Source organism: Dryobates pubescens, chromosome 35 (assembly GCF_014839835.1).
Source record: "Dryobates pubescens isolate bDryPub1 chromosome 35, bDryPub1.pri, whole genome shotgun sequence".
NCBI lineage: Eukaryota > Metazoa > Chordata > Aves > Piciformes > Picidae > Dryobates > Dryobates pubescens.
The window spans coordinates 687,565-703,980 of NC_071646.1; the positions used below are offsets into that span (position 1 = coordinate 687,565).

General features: G+C 63.8%; 1 protein-coding gene across 1 annotated transcript; it reads left to right on the top strand.

Moving 5' to 3' along the window:
* Nucleotides 1-332: 332 nt before the first annotated feature.
* Nucleotides 333-11,705, top strand: BAK1 (BCL2 antagonist/killer 1). The gene is made up of 6 exons (XM_054176441.1): nucleotides 333-357; nucleotides 3,894-4,013; nucleotides 7,806-7,944; nucleotides 8,019-8,162; nucleotides 10,545-10,725; nucleotides 11,008-11,705. The coding sequence occupies exons 2-6, from the start codon at nucleotides 3,926-3,928 to the stop codon at nucleotides 11,110-11,112; spliced, it is 657 nt and encodes a 218-aa protein (XP_054032416.1). The 5' UTR covers nucleotides 333-357; nucleotides 3,894-3,925; the 3' UTR covers nucleotides 11,113-11,705.
* The last annotated feature ends 4,711 nt before the right edge of the window (nucleotides 11,706-16,416 follow it).

The following is a 16,416-nucleotide window of genomic DNA, read 5'->3' on the forward strand; positions in this document are numbered from 1 at the left end:
CCTCCCTGGGGAACTCGGAGGACCCTCGAAGGAGCTGTCGGGGGTCGCCGCTGCCTGCCGCCCCGCAGCCCCCGGCCGCTTTCCCACGGCCGTCCGGGGCAAGGAGCCTCTAGAGGGAGCTGAGCCCGGGCGCTGCCCGGCCCCGGCCGCGTCTATGGTCTGGGGCTGGCTTTCACTTGGGTTGGTCGGTTGGTTTTTTTTCCTCCCTTCCTCTCTTCTTCTTTTCCCTCCTCCCCGGCCCTGTTCGCTTCCTTCCCCCGCGCCGCGCTCCGGGGAGGAGGCAGGAAGGGGATGGAGCAGCAGCTCCGCGCCGGGATGCGCTAACCCCAGCGGGCACCCCGGCCTGCCTGGTCCTCGGTGAGTAACTGCGGTCCCCCCACCCCTCCCCAGCCCCCCGCCGGGGTAGGTTAGCTGTCGCCTCCGGCCGGGCGGTGCCGGGGCTGCCGGGACCCGGAGCAGGCATGTCCCGGGAGCGGGGGGAGGGATGTCCCGGGACCCCCGGAGAGGGATGCAGCGGGAACCAGGAGAGGGATGTCCCGGGACCCCCAGAATGCCGGAGGGCTCTGGGGGGAGCCCAGCAGGGTCTCATCCTGCACCCACCCGGTGCAGTACATGGGGGGTACCTCCGCCAGCGGCTCTGCGGTGGGCGCAGCGGCTGCGCCAGGGCTCCGAGCCCCCGGGAGGGGACGTTGCCCCCTTCGGCTGTGTCGCCTCCGAGCGGGTTGGGCTTTCCTCTCTGGCAAGGTCATGGTGGCAGCCGCCCCCCGGGCAGCGCCCGGCCTGGGGGGATGGGAGGCTCGGGGGCAGCCCACAGCTGGTCGGTGGGAAGAGTTGTGCCACGCTGAGGACCAGGCTGGCATCCGCCTCGCCCTGCTCTGGGCGGTGACCTCAGACGTGGGCACAGCTTCGGGGGCTGCCCTGCAAGCCTCCCAGCCGGCGCTGGGCACCTCGGGGGGGAGGGCACGGGGGCCTGGGGGGCACCCCGGCTGTCTGTCCCTGTCTGCCAGGGCTCGTGGGCCAGCCGGCCCCTGGGCCTGTGCTGGAGGAGTAGAACCAAGCTGGGCAGACTCACCTTCCCCTGGGAGGAGCAGGGCTGGCAGAGGGGCACAGGAGTCCTGCAGGGTCCCTGTCCTGGGCAGGGCTGGCTGCCCAGCACCCCCACGAGGGGCAGCCCCAGGCAGGGGCCCAGGGCTCTGCTGGTCCCACAGGATGCTCCACGCATTTCCTGCAACAGGATCCTCACAACGTGTCAGGGGTGACCTCAGAGCCCCGGGGCCAGGCCTGGGGATGGGGGATTCTGGCTGCTCCTGCAGCTCCTCTGCCCTGCTGCAGCTTGCAGGCTGCTGGTGCCTCCAGGCAGGCAGCATCCCCCGGAGAAAGCTGGGAGGAGAGGTGAGCATGGCCTGGAGGCACTGAGGAAGCTGCCAGAGACCTTGGAGGCTGAGGGGAGGCAAAGGTCTCTCTTTTTTCCTTTATTAGGGAAGGCTGGCAGGCTCCAGGGAGCTGATGAAAGCCCCATGCCTGGCACGTGCTCTGGTGCAAAGATAAGATTCCTGTGCCTCCTGGAGCTGCTGCTGACCCCACAGCCTAGGTGCTGGCTGCTGCTGCAGCTTTTAACCCTCTGGCCCCCTGCAGGAGGGTGCAGCTGTGCCTTTGAGCATCTGCTGAGGCTCTCACACTGCTCCCAGGGCCCTGCAGCTTCCCTCAGAGCCTCAGCTGCCTCCTGTGCTGCAGAGCCTTCGCTGGCTGCAGCCTGGGGCTGTGTCTTGTGTCCTCTCCTCCCTCACATCCCTCCTGGCTCTCTCCCAGCATGGCATTCCTGCAACAGAGGGGCAAGAGGGCACCTCAAGGGGGCCTTGGGCTGGGGAGCAGGAGGAATATGGGCAGCAGCAGTCTGGGCACTGCAGAGGATGCTCTGGGCTGCTTTGACCCCAGCAGAGACTGGCACTGAGCTCTCCTGGGCACTCACTTGCTGTGCAGGAGCAGGGGCTGAGGGGCAGCCTGTGGAGTGCCAGCTGTGCCCCAGGGCTGCAGAGAGCACTGCAGGAAACTGCTTGGAGAGGGAAAATGAAAATGAAAGCTGCCCTGCAGCAGGGGCCAGCCCCAGCCTGCTGTGACTCAGCTGCTCCTGGCCACTGGGTTCCTCTCTGCTCTGCAGCCACCCCTCACACCCACCAGGACACTCCTCCTTCGAGGCAGTGGCTGGTGTCAAACACAGCTGGCTGCACCTAGGGACCAGCATCCTCACCATGTTTGCAGCTTTCCCTTGGAGCAAGGTGGTTGAGGCTGGGCAGAGAAGAGGGAAAAATCCTCCCCCCTGTGTGCCCCTGTGGCTCAGGCTGCCTGAGTGCAGCATGCAAATGTCTGCTGGCTCTGGGGGCTGGGCTGATGTGCTTTGCATTTCCAGCCCCCAGCCCCACCCTGACTGCAGGCTGCCTTCACCATCCTGCTTCTGGCCTCTGAGTGCCTTTAACTCTGAGTGCTCCTCAGGGGGAGGCTGGGAGCCTGGCCCACTGTGGCTCTTCTCCTCTTGCAGCAGCTGCTGGGTTGTCCAAATGCAGCTGGAACCTCAGGGTCTTGCTGGGGGCTCCAGGAGTGCAGCCCTGCTGCAGATCAGCAGCTTAGCCCTGTGGAGCCTGCCCAGGGAGCCTGTGCTGGCCTGCCACAGAGCAGCCTGGGAGCTGTCACCTCCTCTAACCCTGGTGGTGGCTGCCTGGCCTCCCTTCCCCCCCTGCAGAGCCCAGGGCAGAGCTCAGTGCCACAAGCAGAGGAGCAAAGGAGCTGGGTGAGGCCTCCAGGTGTGGGGTTGGATGCCTGTGGAGCTCAGAGCTGGGTGAGACCTCCAGGTGTGGGGTTGGATGCCTGTGGAGCTCAGGAGCTGGGTGAGACCTCCAGGTGTGGGGTTGGATGCCTGTGGAGCTCAGGAGCTGGGTGAGACCTCCAGGTGTGGGGTTGGATGCCTGTGGAGCTCAGAGCTGGGTGAGACCTCCAGGTGTGGGGTTGGATGCCTGTGGAGCTCAGGAGCTGGGTGAGACCTCCAGGTGTGGGGTTGGATGCCTGTGGAGCTCAGGAGCTGGGTGAGACCTCCAGGTGTGGGGTTGGATGCCTGTGGAGCTCAGGAGCTGGGTGAGACCTCCAGGTGTGGGGTTGGATGCCTGTGGAGCTCAGGAGCTGTGCATCTTGACCTCCTGTCGTTTGCTGGTTCTGAGAGGAGCTCAGGGTACCAAACACAAAGAGCAAAGGGCTTGGAGCCTCTGGATAGAGGAACACTGAGAGCTCCTCTCTGGTAGGAGCTGCAGCAAACAAGTGGAAGGAAGGTGAGAGGTCAGCAGCAGAGGAGCTGCAGCAGCCTGGGGAGCTGCAGCAGCCTGGGGAGCTGCTGCTGTGCTCTGCTCCTGCAGAGCCATGGAGGTGGTTTGGTTGGAAAAGGCCTCTCAGAGCTCTGCTGCTGACCACACTCTGACCCACAGTGGCTGCAGGCTGGGGCAGCAGCTCAGCTCCCAGGCACATCCTGGGTGCAGCCCTTTGTGCTGCATCCCAGCATGGAGCCATGCAGGTGGCTGGGCTGAGCTGCAGCAGCCCACAGCACTGCCCCAGAGGGGCAGAGGAGAGCTGGCAGGGGGGGAGGTGGTGAAGAGGGGCAGGGAGTTGGGGAACTTCCCTCCTGAGACACAGCTGAGTGCAAACATGGCACAGAGCAGCCAAGGAGGAGTCCAACCAAGGCTTCCTGGCTGGGCCAAGGCTGAGGGAAGCAGCAGGAGGGAGGGAGCCAGGCTGCAGAGGGAAGCAGGCAGCAGGGCTGCAGCCAAAGGCTGCAGAGGGGGAGGTGGGTGAGGGAGCAGGGGGCTGGGAGGGTCCCAGCCCAGGTCACTGACAGGCTCTCATCCTTCCAGGTGAAGCTGACATTGCCAAGCAGCTCTCTGCAATGGCCTCAGGGAGCCAGGGTGACCCCCCCAGGGCACAGGGACGCCAGGGCAGTGCCAGGCACCGGCGGGCACAGGAGCTCAACTCAGGTAAAGGCTGCTGGGATGTGCAGCACTGATGAGCTGCATTGGCAGCTGCTGCTGGCAGGCTGAGGCAGAGAGCCCAGGGGAGGCTGGGAAGCTGCTGAGGGGCCTGGAGCAGCTCTGGGAGCAGCAGAGGCTGAGAGCCTGGAGCAGAGCAGCCCCAGAGGGCAGCTGAGCAATGCTCAGCAGGAGCTAAAGGAGCTGTGGGGGGCAAGAGGCTGGGGCCAGGCTCTGCTCAGGACAGGACAAGGGGCAGAGGGCACAAACTGGAACCTAGGAGAAGAGAAACTTCTTTGGTGAGGCTGCTGGAGGCCTGGAGCAGGCTGCCAGAGGCTGTGGAGTCTCTGGAGAGCTTCCAGCCCCCCCTGGGCACTGTGCCCCTGGGCAAGCTGCTGTGGGTGCCCTGCTGGAGCAGGGCTTGGGCTGGGGGAGCTCCAGAGGGCCCTGGGATGCACAGCAGGGTGGCATGGGGCAGCCCAGCCCAGCTGGCAGTGAGATGCACAGCTGGGGGCTGCTTTCCCTTCCCTGAGCACAGAAGGTTCCTGATGCTGAGAGCAGAGGGAAACTCCTGGCTGGGCAGTGCCTGGGCTCCTGGTTTCAGTCTTATCAGAGCAGTGGCTGGAGGAGCCCAGGGCTGTGTGTGCCCAGGCAGAGCAGCACTCAGCTGCAGTTCAGAGTCCATCCCTTGTGCCTCAGCCCCTCTGACACTGGGGGCTGAAACTGGGTGTGGGAGCAGGAGGATCCCAGGGGAAACCTCAGCTGCTGTTTGGTGCCCAGGTGATAGAGTGCAGGGAAACTGAGGCAGGGACACTTCTGAACCTGTTTTGCAGGTGGACTTGCAAGGCTGAGTCACTGCAGCTCTGTCAACAGTGGAGGTTAGGAGCTAAGCCAAACTGTGTCTGAGCCCAGAGCCAGCTCCAGGCCTGCTGCTGCTGCTTGAGCTCTGCTCTGCCCAGGCTGCTCTCCATCACACAGCAGCACTGGTGCTGGAGCCTGCCTGGGTGCACTGCCAGCAGAGCCACCCTGCCCCTGCCCTGCCAGAGCTGCAGGCTGGGGAGGGGAGTAAGGAGCAGCAGCTCTTCACCTCTGCTGCTGAGGTGTGAGACACCCAGGAGGGGCTCAGGCCCTGAGCCCTCAGCTCCCAGCCCAGCAGCCACACTTCTGGGTGCTCAGCAGCCCTGCCAGTGCTGCCAGCCCTCTGCTTCCCAGCACCCAGGGAGCCCAGCTGGAAACTGGGGGTGGGACAGAAGCCTCATGGGGAACAGGGCTGGGCAGAGGCTGAGGGGCTGGGGGTGCTCAGCCTGCAGAAGGGGAGGCTGAGGGAGACCTCATTGCTCTCTGCAGCTCCCTGAGAGGAGGCTGGAGCCAGGTGGGGGCTGGGCTCTGCCCCCCAGGAACAAGTGATGGGACAAGAGGAGATGGCCTCAGGCTGCCCCAGGGGAGGTTTAGGTTGGACATGAGAAGAAACTTCCCTGAGAGGGTTCTCCAAGCCTGGCACAGGCTGCCCAGGGAGGTGCTGGGCTGGGTGGCTGTGCTCAGGAGCCATGCCTGGGGCTGTGCTCCTGGGCTGTGCTCAGCTCTGGGCTGCTCAGCACCTGAGGCAAGCCCTGGGGTGATGAGTGGCTGCTGGGGGAGTCAGCCATGCATCTCTGAGCAGCTCTGTGTCTTCATCTCCAGAGCACCTGCAAAATGAGTAGGAAAAATGTGAGCTGCCTGCTGCAGCCTGGCTGCTCATACATCTGCAGGGCAGCTGCAGCCCTTCAGGCCTGGCTTTCCCCTTGCCTGGGGCCCAAGCAGCTCCCAGCCCCAGCACACAGCCAGTGCTGGGCTTCCCCTTCAGCTGCACCTTCAGCTTTTGACCTCCTGCTGATGGCTGTGCTGGGCAAGCTCTGCTCTGGGCTTGCCTCCTGGCTGTGCTGCTGGGCACCAACAGGAGAATGGAAGCAGAGCTCCTGAGGCTCCCCCAGACTCTGCCCCTGAGCATCTCTTACAGATAACTTGGAGAGCTTCATTCCTGCCCCTGAGCCAGGGCTGTCTGCCATCAGCCCTGCAGGGAGGCTGCTGGGGGATGCTGCTCCTCTGCTGCATGGGGAGAGCCTTGCTCTGAGCCAGCAGGGGAAGGGGAAGGGCTTTGTGCTCCCCAAATGCCTCTGGGGAAAGCAGTTTCCCATTTCCCAGCCTAGAAGCTCTGCTCCCAGCTGTGAGCAGTGCAGGACTGTGCCAGCATGGTGCAGTCACAGCTGGCCTGCAGCTCCCAGGAGGTGGAGCTGAGCTTCCCCTCCAGGTAGGAGTCTCCAGAGACCATTTTTGGTTCCCTGGAGCTCCCTTGGGGGCCACTTGGCTGTTCCCAGGCTGGGTCTCTCCCTCTGTGCCAAGAGCTGCAGCTCTCAGTGCAGTCAGTGCCCAGCTCCTGAGCTCCAGGGGGATGCTGCCAGGTTGCATCTTGTCATGATGAGAGCCTGTGGCAGGGCTAAACAAGGGCTGATGGATAGCTGGGAGAGACCTGCCAGGCTGCCCTGAGGAGCAGCTGCTCACCAGGAGATGGAGCACTGAGGAATGAAGCTGCTGGCACAGAAATGCAGCCCTTGCATGTTTGGAGCTGGCTGGGGTCTGCTCACTGCTGTCCATGGTGTGGACCCGGGCTGGGGCTGGGGCAGGTCTGGTCTGGGTGCTGGGCTAGGGACCAAGGATGACAGGAAGCAGAGGTGGAGCAGGTCCTCCATCGCTGTGTGTGGGCTCACAGCAGCTCCTCAGCCTCCTGCCAGGGCCCCAGCGATCCCACAGGGAGCCCAAAGGTCCCAGGGGATCCAAACCTGCTGCTGCTGCTGGAATGGGTTGCTCAGGGGAGCTGTGGATCCCTGGAAGGCTTCAAGCCCAGGCTGGAGGAGGCTTTGAGCAGCCTGGGCTGCTGGAGGTGTCCCTGCCCGGGGCTGGAGCTGGGGGATCTTGAAGGTCCCTTCCAGCCCAACCCATTCCACAAGGCAAATCTTGATCCAGATCCTGTCCCCGGGGGGCAGAGCCTCAGGCAGGGCCTCAGCAGGTGCTGGGGGTTAGCACCTGGGGGGGAAGGCTTCGAGCTCTGCTGCCCTGGAGGTGCAATGACAGCCCGGGGGGGGTTGTGCTCTTCCCTCCTCTGCTCCGGCAGCCTCTGCCCAGCCTCCCACCGAGACTCTGAGTCAGGCAGTTTCGTTTCGTGGCTCCGCTCCGAGCTGGCCTTTGTTTGCCTCCCAATCAACCCAGCCCCGGGAGCCTCCTCCCGAGCACAGCCCCCGGGGCTCGGCAGGGACCTCCCCTTCCCCGACCCAGCCCGAGCCTGCTCTGACCCTGGGCAGCTCCTCTCCACCCCTCCCAGGGCTGGGCACATCTCCCCGGAGCCAGCCAGCCTGGCTGAGGCTTGATGGGCAGCACCAGGCTGAGCTTTGCCTCCCTCCAGCCTGGGTTCGGAGCTGAGATTCCTGCACTGGTTTGTGCTGAGCCCTTGGGGAGGGGGGAGGGAGAGCAGCTGCCTGCCCCCAGAGGTGGGCTCAGAAGGTGGTTCTGTGCCCCTAAGAAGGAAGTGTGGCCTCAGAACCCCTCCTCTGAGGAGCAGTTTGTGCTGGGCTCTCTCAGCTGCAGCACTGCAGGGCCCTGCCCCTGCTGGCACCCACAGGATGGCTCCAGGCTGCAGAGCAGGGAGTGGTCTCTTTCCACCTTGGGGAAGGGGGGGATGTCCCTGCTCGCTGCAGGGGCTGGCCTCTGGAGGTGCCTCCCAACCCAGCCCAGCATCCTCCCTGTGACTGTGCTGCCTCTGCCCCTCAGAGACCCAGGTGGTGGAGGAGACGGAGGAGGTGTTCCGGAGCTACGCCTTCTACCGCTACCGGCAGGAGAGGGAGGAGGGAGGGGAGGAGGTGCCCCTGGACCCCGAGATCGAGGAGTTCCAGCAGGAGGAGGTCTACAGGTAAGGCTCTGCCCCCAGCCCGAGCCAGGCCCCGTGCCAGCCCCCCCAGGCTCACTGGGCTGTGCCCTGGGCAGCACGGGCAGCCAGGTGGGGAGGCGCTTGGCCATCATCGGGGACGACATCAACGAGCGCTACGACGAAGAGTTCCGCTGCATGCTCAAGTCCCTGCAGCCCACCAGGGACAATGCCTACGAGTACTTCACCAGGATAGCCTCCAGGTAAGCCCAGCAGCTGCCTTGGCTCCTCCTGGGGAGGAAAGGGCAGGTGGGGTGCGGTGCACTGGGTGAGAGCCCAGCCCGGGGCAGCTGCCTCCCAGCTGTGTCCATCCCAGCTCTGTCCCTGGGCTGAGCTCCCAGCAAGCTCGGGGGGATGGTTCCTGTGTTTCCTGCCTGTCTGCTCTTCCTCCTGCAGTGTTTGCACAGCCTTCACCTGACAATCATCTCACAGCCCCTGCACAAGCAGGCTGGGGTCAGGCAGCCTGGGGGGCGTGCTGGGCACCAGCTGCCAGGTGGATGCCCCAGCTGCCCTTCAGGGATGTGACCAGCCCTGGCCCGAGGCAGACCTGCTGCTGCCGCTGCCACTTCCCTGGTGGCTGAGAAGTCCTAAGGGGTCAGGCCCCCAGAGGCACAAACACAGCTGCAGGCTGTGCCTGGCACGGTCCCCTCGGGACGGGACTGGAGCAGCTCAGGCTGGGGATGCTCCACAGGCTTCCGGAGCCTGCAGCCACCTCCTGCAGGCGACACTCTCCCACTCAAAGCACAGAAACAGGGTGAAGAGTGAAAGCAAAGACCTGGGCAGCCTGTGGCCCTGGTTGCCTGAGGTGCAGGCTTGGATGCAGGTGGCTGTGAGGGGGTGCAGCACCCCCTCTGTGTCCGGAGCAAGCCAAGGCGCTGTTTGCCCAGGGCCAGGCAGAAGTCGTCTGGCAGAGCCAGGAGAGGAGCTGGGGGCTCTGGCTGCCAGGCTCCCGTTGCTCCCAGCACAGCCCCATGCCTCTGCTCGGTGTTTGTTGTCTAACTGCCTCTCTTCTGTCCCCTGCTGCTCCCCTGTCCTCGGGAAGCCACGCTGGGCTCTCCTCACCAGCCTGGGGCGGGTAGCGCGCCGCGAGCAGGTAAATCAACCTCTCTGCCTCTCCTCCTGCTGCCTGTCTCCTGCTCTCCCCTCCCAGGCTCTGCCTCCCTTCTCCCTCTGTCGCCTGCCTGGTGACAGCTCCATGCCCAGGCTCTGCAGAGGAGACAGCCCCTTGGTGCAGGGCCACCAGGGCCTGAGGCTGCTCTGTTCCTTTCCTTTCTTTGCTCCTCGCTTCGCTGGAAACCAGGAAGGAACAGCTCCAAACCTGGGCTAGGGGCACCGGTGCCAAACACACCCAGGGCAGCCAAAGCCTGGAGCAGCAGGTGTTGGGTAGGGACCTTCTGGAGCTCCTGCAGCCCTTGGGAGCTTCAGTCTAAGGAAAGAGCAGGATTTGGTCTGGGAGGGGTTTGTCTGGGCAGGAAAAGGAAGAATCCTGTTCTGATGTCCTTAGAGCTCAACCTCCTGGGCTCCAGGCAGGACTGCACAGCTCAGGGGTGCTTTGGGTGGCAGCTCCTGCTCTTGGCTGCCTGTGTAGCAGCTGCTGACCTTGCTGCAGCCTAAGGACAGCTTAAACCACCACTAGGTCCAGCTTACCTCCTTCACTGCCCTTGGGAACCCAGGAGCTCCAGGAGGCTGATGTGGAGACCTGGGGGAAGGGCAGGATGGTGCAGAGCAGCAGCAGCTGCTGCCAGTGAGGGTGGTGAGACACTGGCACAGGCTGCCCAGGGAGGCTCTGGGTGCTCCCTCCCTGCTGGTGTTCAGGAAACCTGTGGCCATGGCACTTGGGGAGATGCTTTAGTGGCCATGGTGGTGCTGGGCTGCTGGCTGGACTGGATGACCACAGAGGGCTTTTCCAACCCAAACCATTCTCTGATAACACATCCTGGTTATGGGTGGCCCAAAGTGTCAGCCACAGAGTGACCATGGCTGTCCAGATGGCCATGGTGGCCATGGTGATCTGGGGCTGACAGCTGGGCTCCATGACCACAGAATCACCAAAACAGCCCTTTGGGAGAGGCCTCAGAGACCATCCAGACCCAGCCCAGCCCTGAAGGGTGATCTCAGAGACCTTCCCCAAGCAAAACAAAATGACTCCAGGATACAGCTCAGGGCCCAGCACAGCATTCAGCCTGGAGAGAAGGCTCTGAGGAGACCTCATTGTGGCCTTCCAGGATCTGCAGGGGGCTGCAAGAAAGCTGGGGAGGGACTTTGGAGGGTGTCAGGGAGGGATAGGACTGGGGGGGATGGAGCCAAGCTAGTGGAGGGGAAATTCAGATTAGACTTTAGGAAGAAGTTGTTGCCCAGGAGGGTGGTGAGAGCCTGGCACAGGCTGCCCAGGGAGGTGGTGGTGGAAGCCTCCTCCCTGGAGGTGTTTGCAGCCAGGCTGGAGGTGGCTGTGAGCAGCCTGCTGCGGTGTGAGCTGGCCGTGGCAGGGGGCTGGAGCTGGCTGAGGTCCCTCCCCGCCCTGCCTGCCTACGTGCGGGGCCGCGGCGCGGAGCGGAGCTCTCAGCCCGGCGCTGGCTTCCTTGCAGCCTGTTCGAGAGCGGCATCAACTGGGGCCGCGTGGTGGCGCTGCTGGGCTTCGGGTACCGCATGGCGCTGCACGTCTACCAGCAGGGCATCCCCGGCTTCCTGCGCCGCATCGCCAGATTCGTGGCCGAGTTCATGCTGCACAACCACATCGCCCGCTGGATCGCGCAGCAGGGAGGATGGGTGAGCCGCGGGGAGGGCGCCCGGCGCGGGGGAAGGCAGGGCCGGCTGGAGCTCTGAGCGACCCGAGCCGCTGCGAGGTGTCCCTGCCCGCGGCAGGGGGGCTGCGACCGGAGGGTCCTTGAGGTCCCTTCCAGCCCTGGCAGTTGTGTGGTTGAGCGCCGGGGGAGGCTCGGCCAGAGGAGGGGGCAGCCTGGGCTCCCTGGCTGAGGCGGGTGGGGGTCGGCTGGGGCAGCCTGGCCCCCGCAGGTCTCACTGCTGTGGTTGCTCTGTGTCCCCTGCCAGGTGGCTGCACTCAAGCTGGACAACGTTTATGTGAACTACATGCTGGTGGTGGTGGCCCTGGTGCTGGTGGGGCACCTGGTGGTACGACGCTTCCTCAGGCCCTGACGGAGGGGTGGGCAGAGGCTGGGGGGTCTGGCCGAGCTCCCAGATCTCTGCTCTGCATGGACACCTCCCAAGAGAGAGGAGACTCCAGGAACCTCTGAGGGACAGAGCACAGCTTGGCCCTGTGACCCTCCCACCACACGGCCCAGAGTCTGCCACCCACACTGACACCGCCAGGAGCTATGGAGGGCAGCGGGGGGGAAGGTTCACCTCGGGCTGTTCCCTGCCTTAGCTGCTGGGGCAGCAGGGCTCTGACACCCCCAGCACCAAGCCACAGCAGCTCCTCTGCAGCCAAACCTCTGAAGGAACAAACTTCTGGGGATAATGTGTGTGGGGAGGTCCTGTCCACACCCTGGGGAGGAGCAGAGCTCCCCACTTGCTGGTGGCTCTGGCCCAGACCCTGACCACAGCTGAGGAGGGATTGCAGCCCTGGCTCCTGCAGCTGTGGTCTGGAGGGGCCAGCACCAGCCCGTGTGGGGCTGGCATTCACCTCCCTCTGTTCTGAGCTTAAGTACTTGAGCCTCCTCCTTGCTTTGAAGAAGAGTCCTGACCCTGTTGTAAAGAAACCCTCTGACAGCCCCTGCCCTCTGACACCCCCTGCCCTGCCCCTGCCCTCTGCCCACCCTGGGCAGCACTGCCAGGCTGCCCTGCCGCAGCCTGGACCTGGAGACCTGCAGCTCTCCGTGGCTGATGCAGGTGCTGGGCTGCAGCCCCACTGCTCTCCACGAGCTCCTGTGCCAGAGCAAGGAGGCAGCTTTCCAAACACTAAAAAGCAGTGGGGGGCTGCAGGCACCTTCCTGCCCTCCCTCCCCTGCTGCTGGGGGCTCCCAGGCAGCAGAGCTGGCTGCTGGCAGACAGCAGCACCCTTGGGGCCTTGCTCGAGGTGGGAGGCACTGGAGCTGCAGCCCAGCCCTGTGTCAGCCCTTTGCCTTCCAGGCTCAGCAGGGCAGGATGGTGCTGGCACAGCCCAGCTCGGGGCTGCAGAGCTTTGGAGCTGCCCAGACAGCAGAGCTCAGCCCCTCCTGGACACAGTGCCTTGGGGAAGTGGCTTGACCTGGTTCCCTTCCTGACTAATGCTCCAGCAGCATTCTGGGGGGAGGGAGGGAAGCTCCTCACTCCCATCCCCAATCCCTCTGCACCCCAGGGAGAGCCTCCCAGCATGGCCCTCAGGGTTTAGCTCTCTGCTTTTCACCCCAGGTGACCCTGTGGCTCTTGAAACTGTGACTGGCCCTGTCTGAGCCAAACTCCCCCTGCCCCAGCATCACACCTCCCAGAGCAGACAGCTCAGGGGGGACCTGGAGGGACCTCAGAGGCAGGGAATGAGCTCTGGGCTGGAGCCTGGGACAGCTGCAGCCACAGCAGCACAGCCCTGACCCAGCTGAGCCTCCTGCCCTCTGGGGCCTCTCCACGGTGGCTGCAGCAGGGGATTCGGTGCTGCTGCCACACAAGAGGCTGAGTGACCACGGCTGAGGCTCAGCCCTGCAGCATGGGGATTGCCAGGCTGGGAGAGAGCCCTGCAGCCCTGCAGCCCTGCCTGCTGCCACCAGCTGGCACCAAGAGAGGCCCTGGGAGCAGCCCTCCTGCCCTGCCGTGGCAGAGGTGTTCCTGGCAGCTCTCTGAGCTTGTAACCCCCTCCATTGTTCCCTCCCCACATCTCCAGTTCCCACCTCGAGCTTCACCTTCAGGGGGGCTTTTGCCCCCTCAGTTCCTGTCCCTTGCTGCAGCTGCAGCTGATTGCTGCAGGTCCTGGCCCAGCAGCCGGGCAGGACACCCCCACAGCCTTGCTCCTCACAGCTGCAGAGGCGCAGCAGGACCTGCAGCAGGACCTCCTCCCCACACACCCCTCAAGCCCCTGCAAGCCCTGCAGCTCCTGCCCAGGCTGGGGTCCCCCTGAGCTTATCCTTTGGCCCCTCTGCCCTGGGCTCTGCTTCACAGACAAGCATTAAAGTATTTGCTGGACTTCCTCTGCTGCAGGTCTCTGCTTTGGTTGCTTTGCCAGTGCTGAGCAGCACAGATCCCCAGGGGTGGTCCCCGCTCGGGGGCTGTGGCTGTGCTGCCTGGCTCCAAGCAGCTGAAGTGTCCCTTTAGCTCAGCTCTGCCTCTGCCACCTCCTGAGCACGTCTGGAGAGTCCCTCACGGTGTGCAGGCCCTTTGGTGCCAGCCTGTCTGACCAGCCTGGCATTCCCACCCCCCCTCGTTGCCTTCTCCCCTGGGGCAGAGCACCACCAGGTGGAGCCTTCTGGCCGCGGTGGAGGCTTGGTTTCCTTCCCACCAGCTCCCCTCAGTGTCTCACCATCCCCTAGGCCACTTCTCTGCCTTGGTTGTGTCCCAGCAGGACTCTTCCAGAGGACCTTGGGAGCTTCTGTGCCCTCCTTCCTCTCCACCCTCCAGACTGCAGAGAGCTTTGCTCGTGCTGCTTGGGATCGATTCCCACCTTCCACACCAAGCATTTCCCCTGGCCAGCAGCCCTCAGGTGAAGAGCATTGCCCAGCTTTATGCTCCAGCCTCAGCTGAGCCTCTGCAGCAGGGCAGAGGGGAACCTCTCCAAGAGCAGCTGGAGCAAAGCAGGGCCCCAGGGTCAGCCACATCTGGGGGGAGGATTCCTTTGTGCTGCCCAGGGGAGCTGAGGGAGGGCAGCACAGGGAGATGTCCAGGCACAAACCTCCTGGCTCAAGCAGAGCCATCTGTGCCTGGGCAGGAGGTTGTGAGGGGTGCACAGCACAGGGCTGGGGCTCTGGAGGGTCTCATGTGCTGAGTCCACTTGAGAGCCTTTTCTGCTCCCAGCCCTTTCCTTCTGGATGGAGGACTCTGCCTGCCCTGCTTGCCAGGAGCACCTCTCCCCTCTGGCCTTTCCTCATGCTGTGAGCCAAGCCCTGACCCGAGGCTGGGGCTGGTGGCAGCCTCCTGTGGAGCTGCTGGTGCTGGGGCTTGCAGCTGCCCTTCAGCCACGCTGCCACCACTCCCCTGGCCCTCCCTTGCCTTCCTCACTGTCTCAGCTCCACACAGCTTCTTCCCCTCCTGCCTAGGAAGCCCCAGGTCCACCCCAGCAGGGCAGGAGGGGGCAGGCACCTGCTGGAGCAGTGAAGCTTTGCACTGACTCTGGAGGGGAAGCATCTGGCCCACACCTTTGCTTCCCAGGGGGAGGAGCAGAGGGAGGTGGTTCATGGTTGGGCTCCATGACCTTCAAGGTCTTTTCCAGCCTGGATGATTCAATGAGTCTGGAAGACCACAGCAGCCCCAGCAGGGAGATGGGGAAGGAGCTGTGCCTGTGGGGCCTGGGGAGGTTGTTTCTACCTAACCCCCTTTGCTTTCACAAAGATTCTGCTTTGAGCTGAGGTAATCAATACCTGGGAGAATGAACACAGCACTTGCAGTGCCAGCTGCCCCCTGGCTGTGCTGAGAGGCTCCTGCCAGCAGCTGGGCTCCTCCTCACCCTGCACAGCTCCCTGGAAGGAGGCTGGAGCCAGGTGGGGCTGGACTCATCTCCCAGAGGAGTTGTGGTGCTGAGGCCATGGTTCAGTGGTGCCCTGGCAGCGCTGGGCTGACGAGCTGGAAGGTCTCTTCCACCCAAAGCCACCCCAGGGTTGTGCTTCTGGGCTTCCTCTGCAAGGTGCTTTGGGCAGCTCCCAGGTGCAGCCCAGGATGCTCTGGGAGCAGAAGGAGCTGCAGGGTCTGAGCCCAGCCTGTGCCCATTAGCTGCAGAATGGAGCCTGGGGAATGTGCCTGGGAGCTCTGGGAGGGGGAGAGGAGCTGCTGGCCCTGGTTATAAATTGCTGCAGGGGCAGGGGGGGGCTCAGGCTTTCCACACAAGCAGCCAGGAATCCAAATAAATATTTACCCTGTGGCTCCTGGGCTCCACAAATAGCTGATGACAGAGCTGCCAGCTGGTTCTGTGGGATCAGTGCAGTGGGATTCAGGCAGGACAAGAGCATCCCCAGTGCTCAGCAGAGCATCCCCGGGGCCCTGGCTGAGCTGCACTGCACACACAGGGGCTGCTGAGGCTCTGTGCCCTGCTGCCACTGCCCCTCTCTGCAAGGGAAGGTTAAGCAGCACCCAGAGATGAATGACCCTGATTAAAGAGCCTCCTGCTCCTGTAATCCACTTTGTGTCCTGCCCCACAACCAGAGCAGCCTCCCAATTAAACTTCACCTGCAAATGAAGGGCACTGCTGTTGGAGTGTTTGCCTCTGGGCCCTGGATCAGCTCAGCTCTGGCAGCACCCCAGATCCAGAGCTGGAACTGGAGCCAAGAGCCTTGTTCCCTCCAAGTGGGTCAGGGCAGGAGCAGCCAGGGGGCTGTGGCTGTGGAGGGTCTGCAGTTAGCTGCAGGCTGTGGAAGGAGGCTGGGCAGGAGCTGGGCAGCCACACTGGGCTCAGCATCTTCAGTTTTGAAGCAAAAATCCTTAGCTGCCAGGCAGGTTTCCTTCTCGTGGCATGGGAGTGAAGCCTGCAGCCCCTGGCTCAGGCTCAGCAGGCTGGCAGTGCCATGGCAGGGGCAGGCTCCCTCCCAGGGCTCCTGCAGCTCCATTCACCATCACAGGTGCCGGTTCCTGGGGTGCCACAGGGGACCTGGCTGCACCCAAAGGAACCAAAGGCAGCAGGCTTGGATCTCCCTGCTGGGAGGGGAACACCTGCAGCAGCAAAGCCCAGGGCTGGCAGGACCTGGCAGCAGCCCCTCCAGCAGCAGGGGTGCCGTGGTGGCAGAGCTGCCAGGAGAGCTGGCAGCAAAGAGGTCACTGAGCCACTGGATTCCTGCAGGCTGTGAGCTGGCACCCAGGGCTGTGGAGCCTCCTCCAGCTGATTCCTTATTCCCAGGGCACAGAATCACAGAATGCTGTGGGTTGGAAGGGACCTCGAAGCTCATCCAGCTCCAGCCCTCCCACCAGCCCAGGCTGCTCAGGGCCTCATCCAGCCTGGCCCTCAACACCTCCAGGCAGGAGGCAGCCACAGCCTCCCTGGGCAGCCTGTGCCAGAGTCTCCCCAGCCTCATTCTGCCCCACCTGAGCTGGGCTCTGCTCTGCTGGCAGTCAGATCAGAGCTGGAGTCTGTCCAGACACCCAGGGCTGTGGCAGAGCAGCTTCATGTCTGCACTCAGTGTCCCATTTAGACATCCCCTTATCAGCAGAGGCTGTGGGGAGCACTGCAGTCATTCAGTGCCCTGGGATGGGTCTCTCTGGGAGGGGAGGACCTCTCTCATGGAGTGAGAGGAGCTGATTCAGCACAAAGCAAGCAGTAAATCCAATTCCCTATTTACACCAATCCCTGAGGGAGCCCAGGCCGTGGCACTGCCTTTATGCAAGTGGCAACTG

Coding starts and splice junctions, on each gene's coding strand:
- BAK1 (XM_054176441.1), top strand. CDS start 3,926: ATGGCCTCAGGGAGCCAGGGTGACCCCCCCAGGGCACAGGGACGCCAG. Junction 4,014..7,805: donor GGCACAGGAGCTCAACTCAG/GTAAAGGCTGCT, acceptor TCTGCCCCTCAG/AGACCCAGGTGGTGGAGGAG. Junction 10,726..11,007: donor TCGCGCAGCAGGGAGGATGG/GTGAGCCGCGGG, acceptor GTCCCCTGCCAG/GTGGCTGCACTCAAGCTGGA.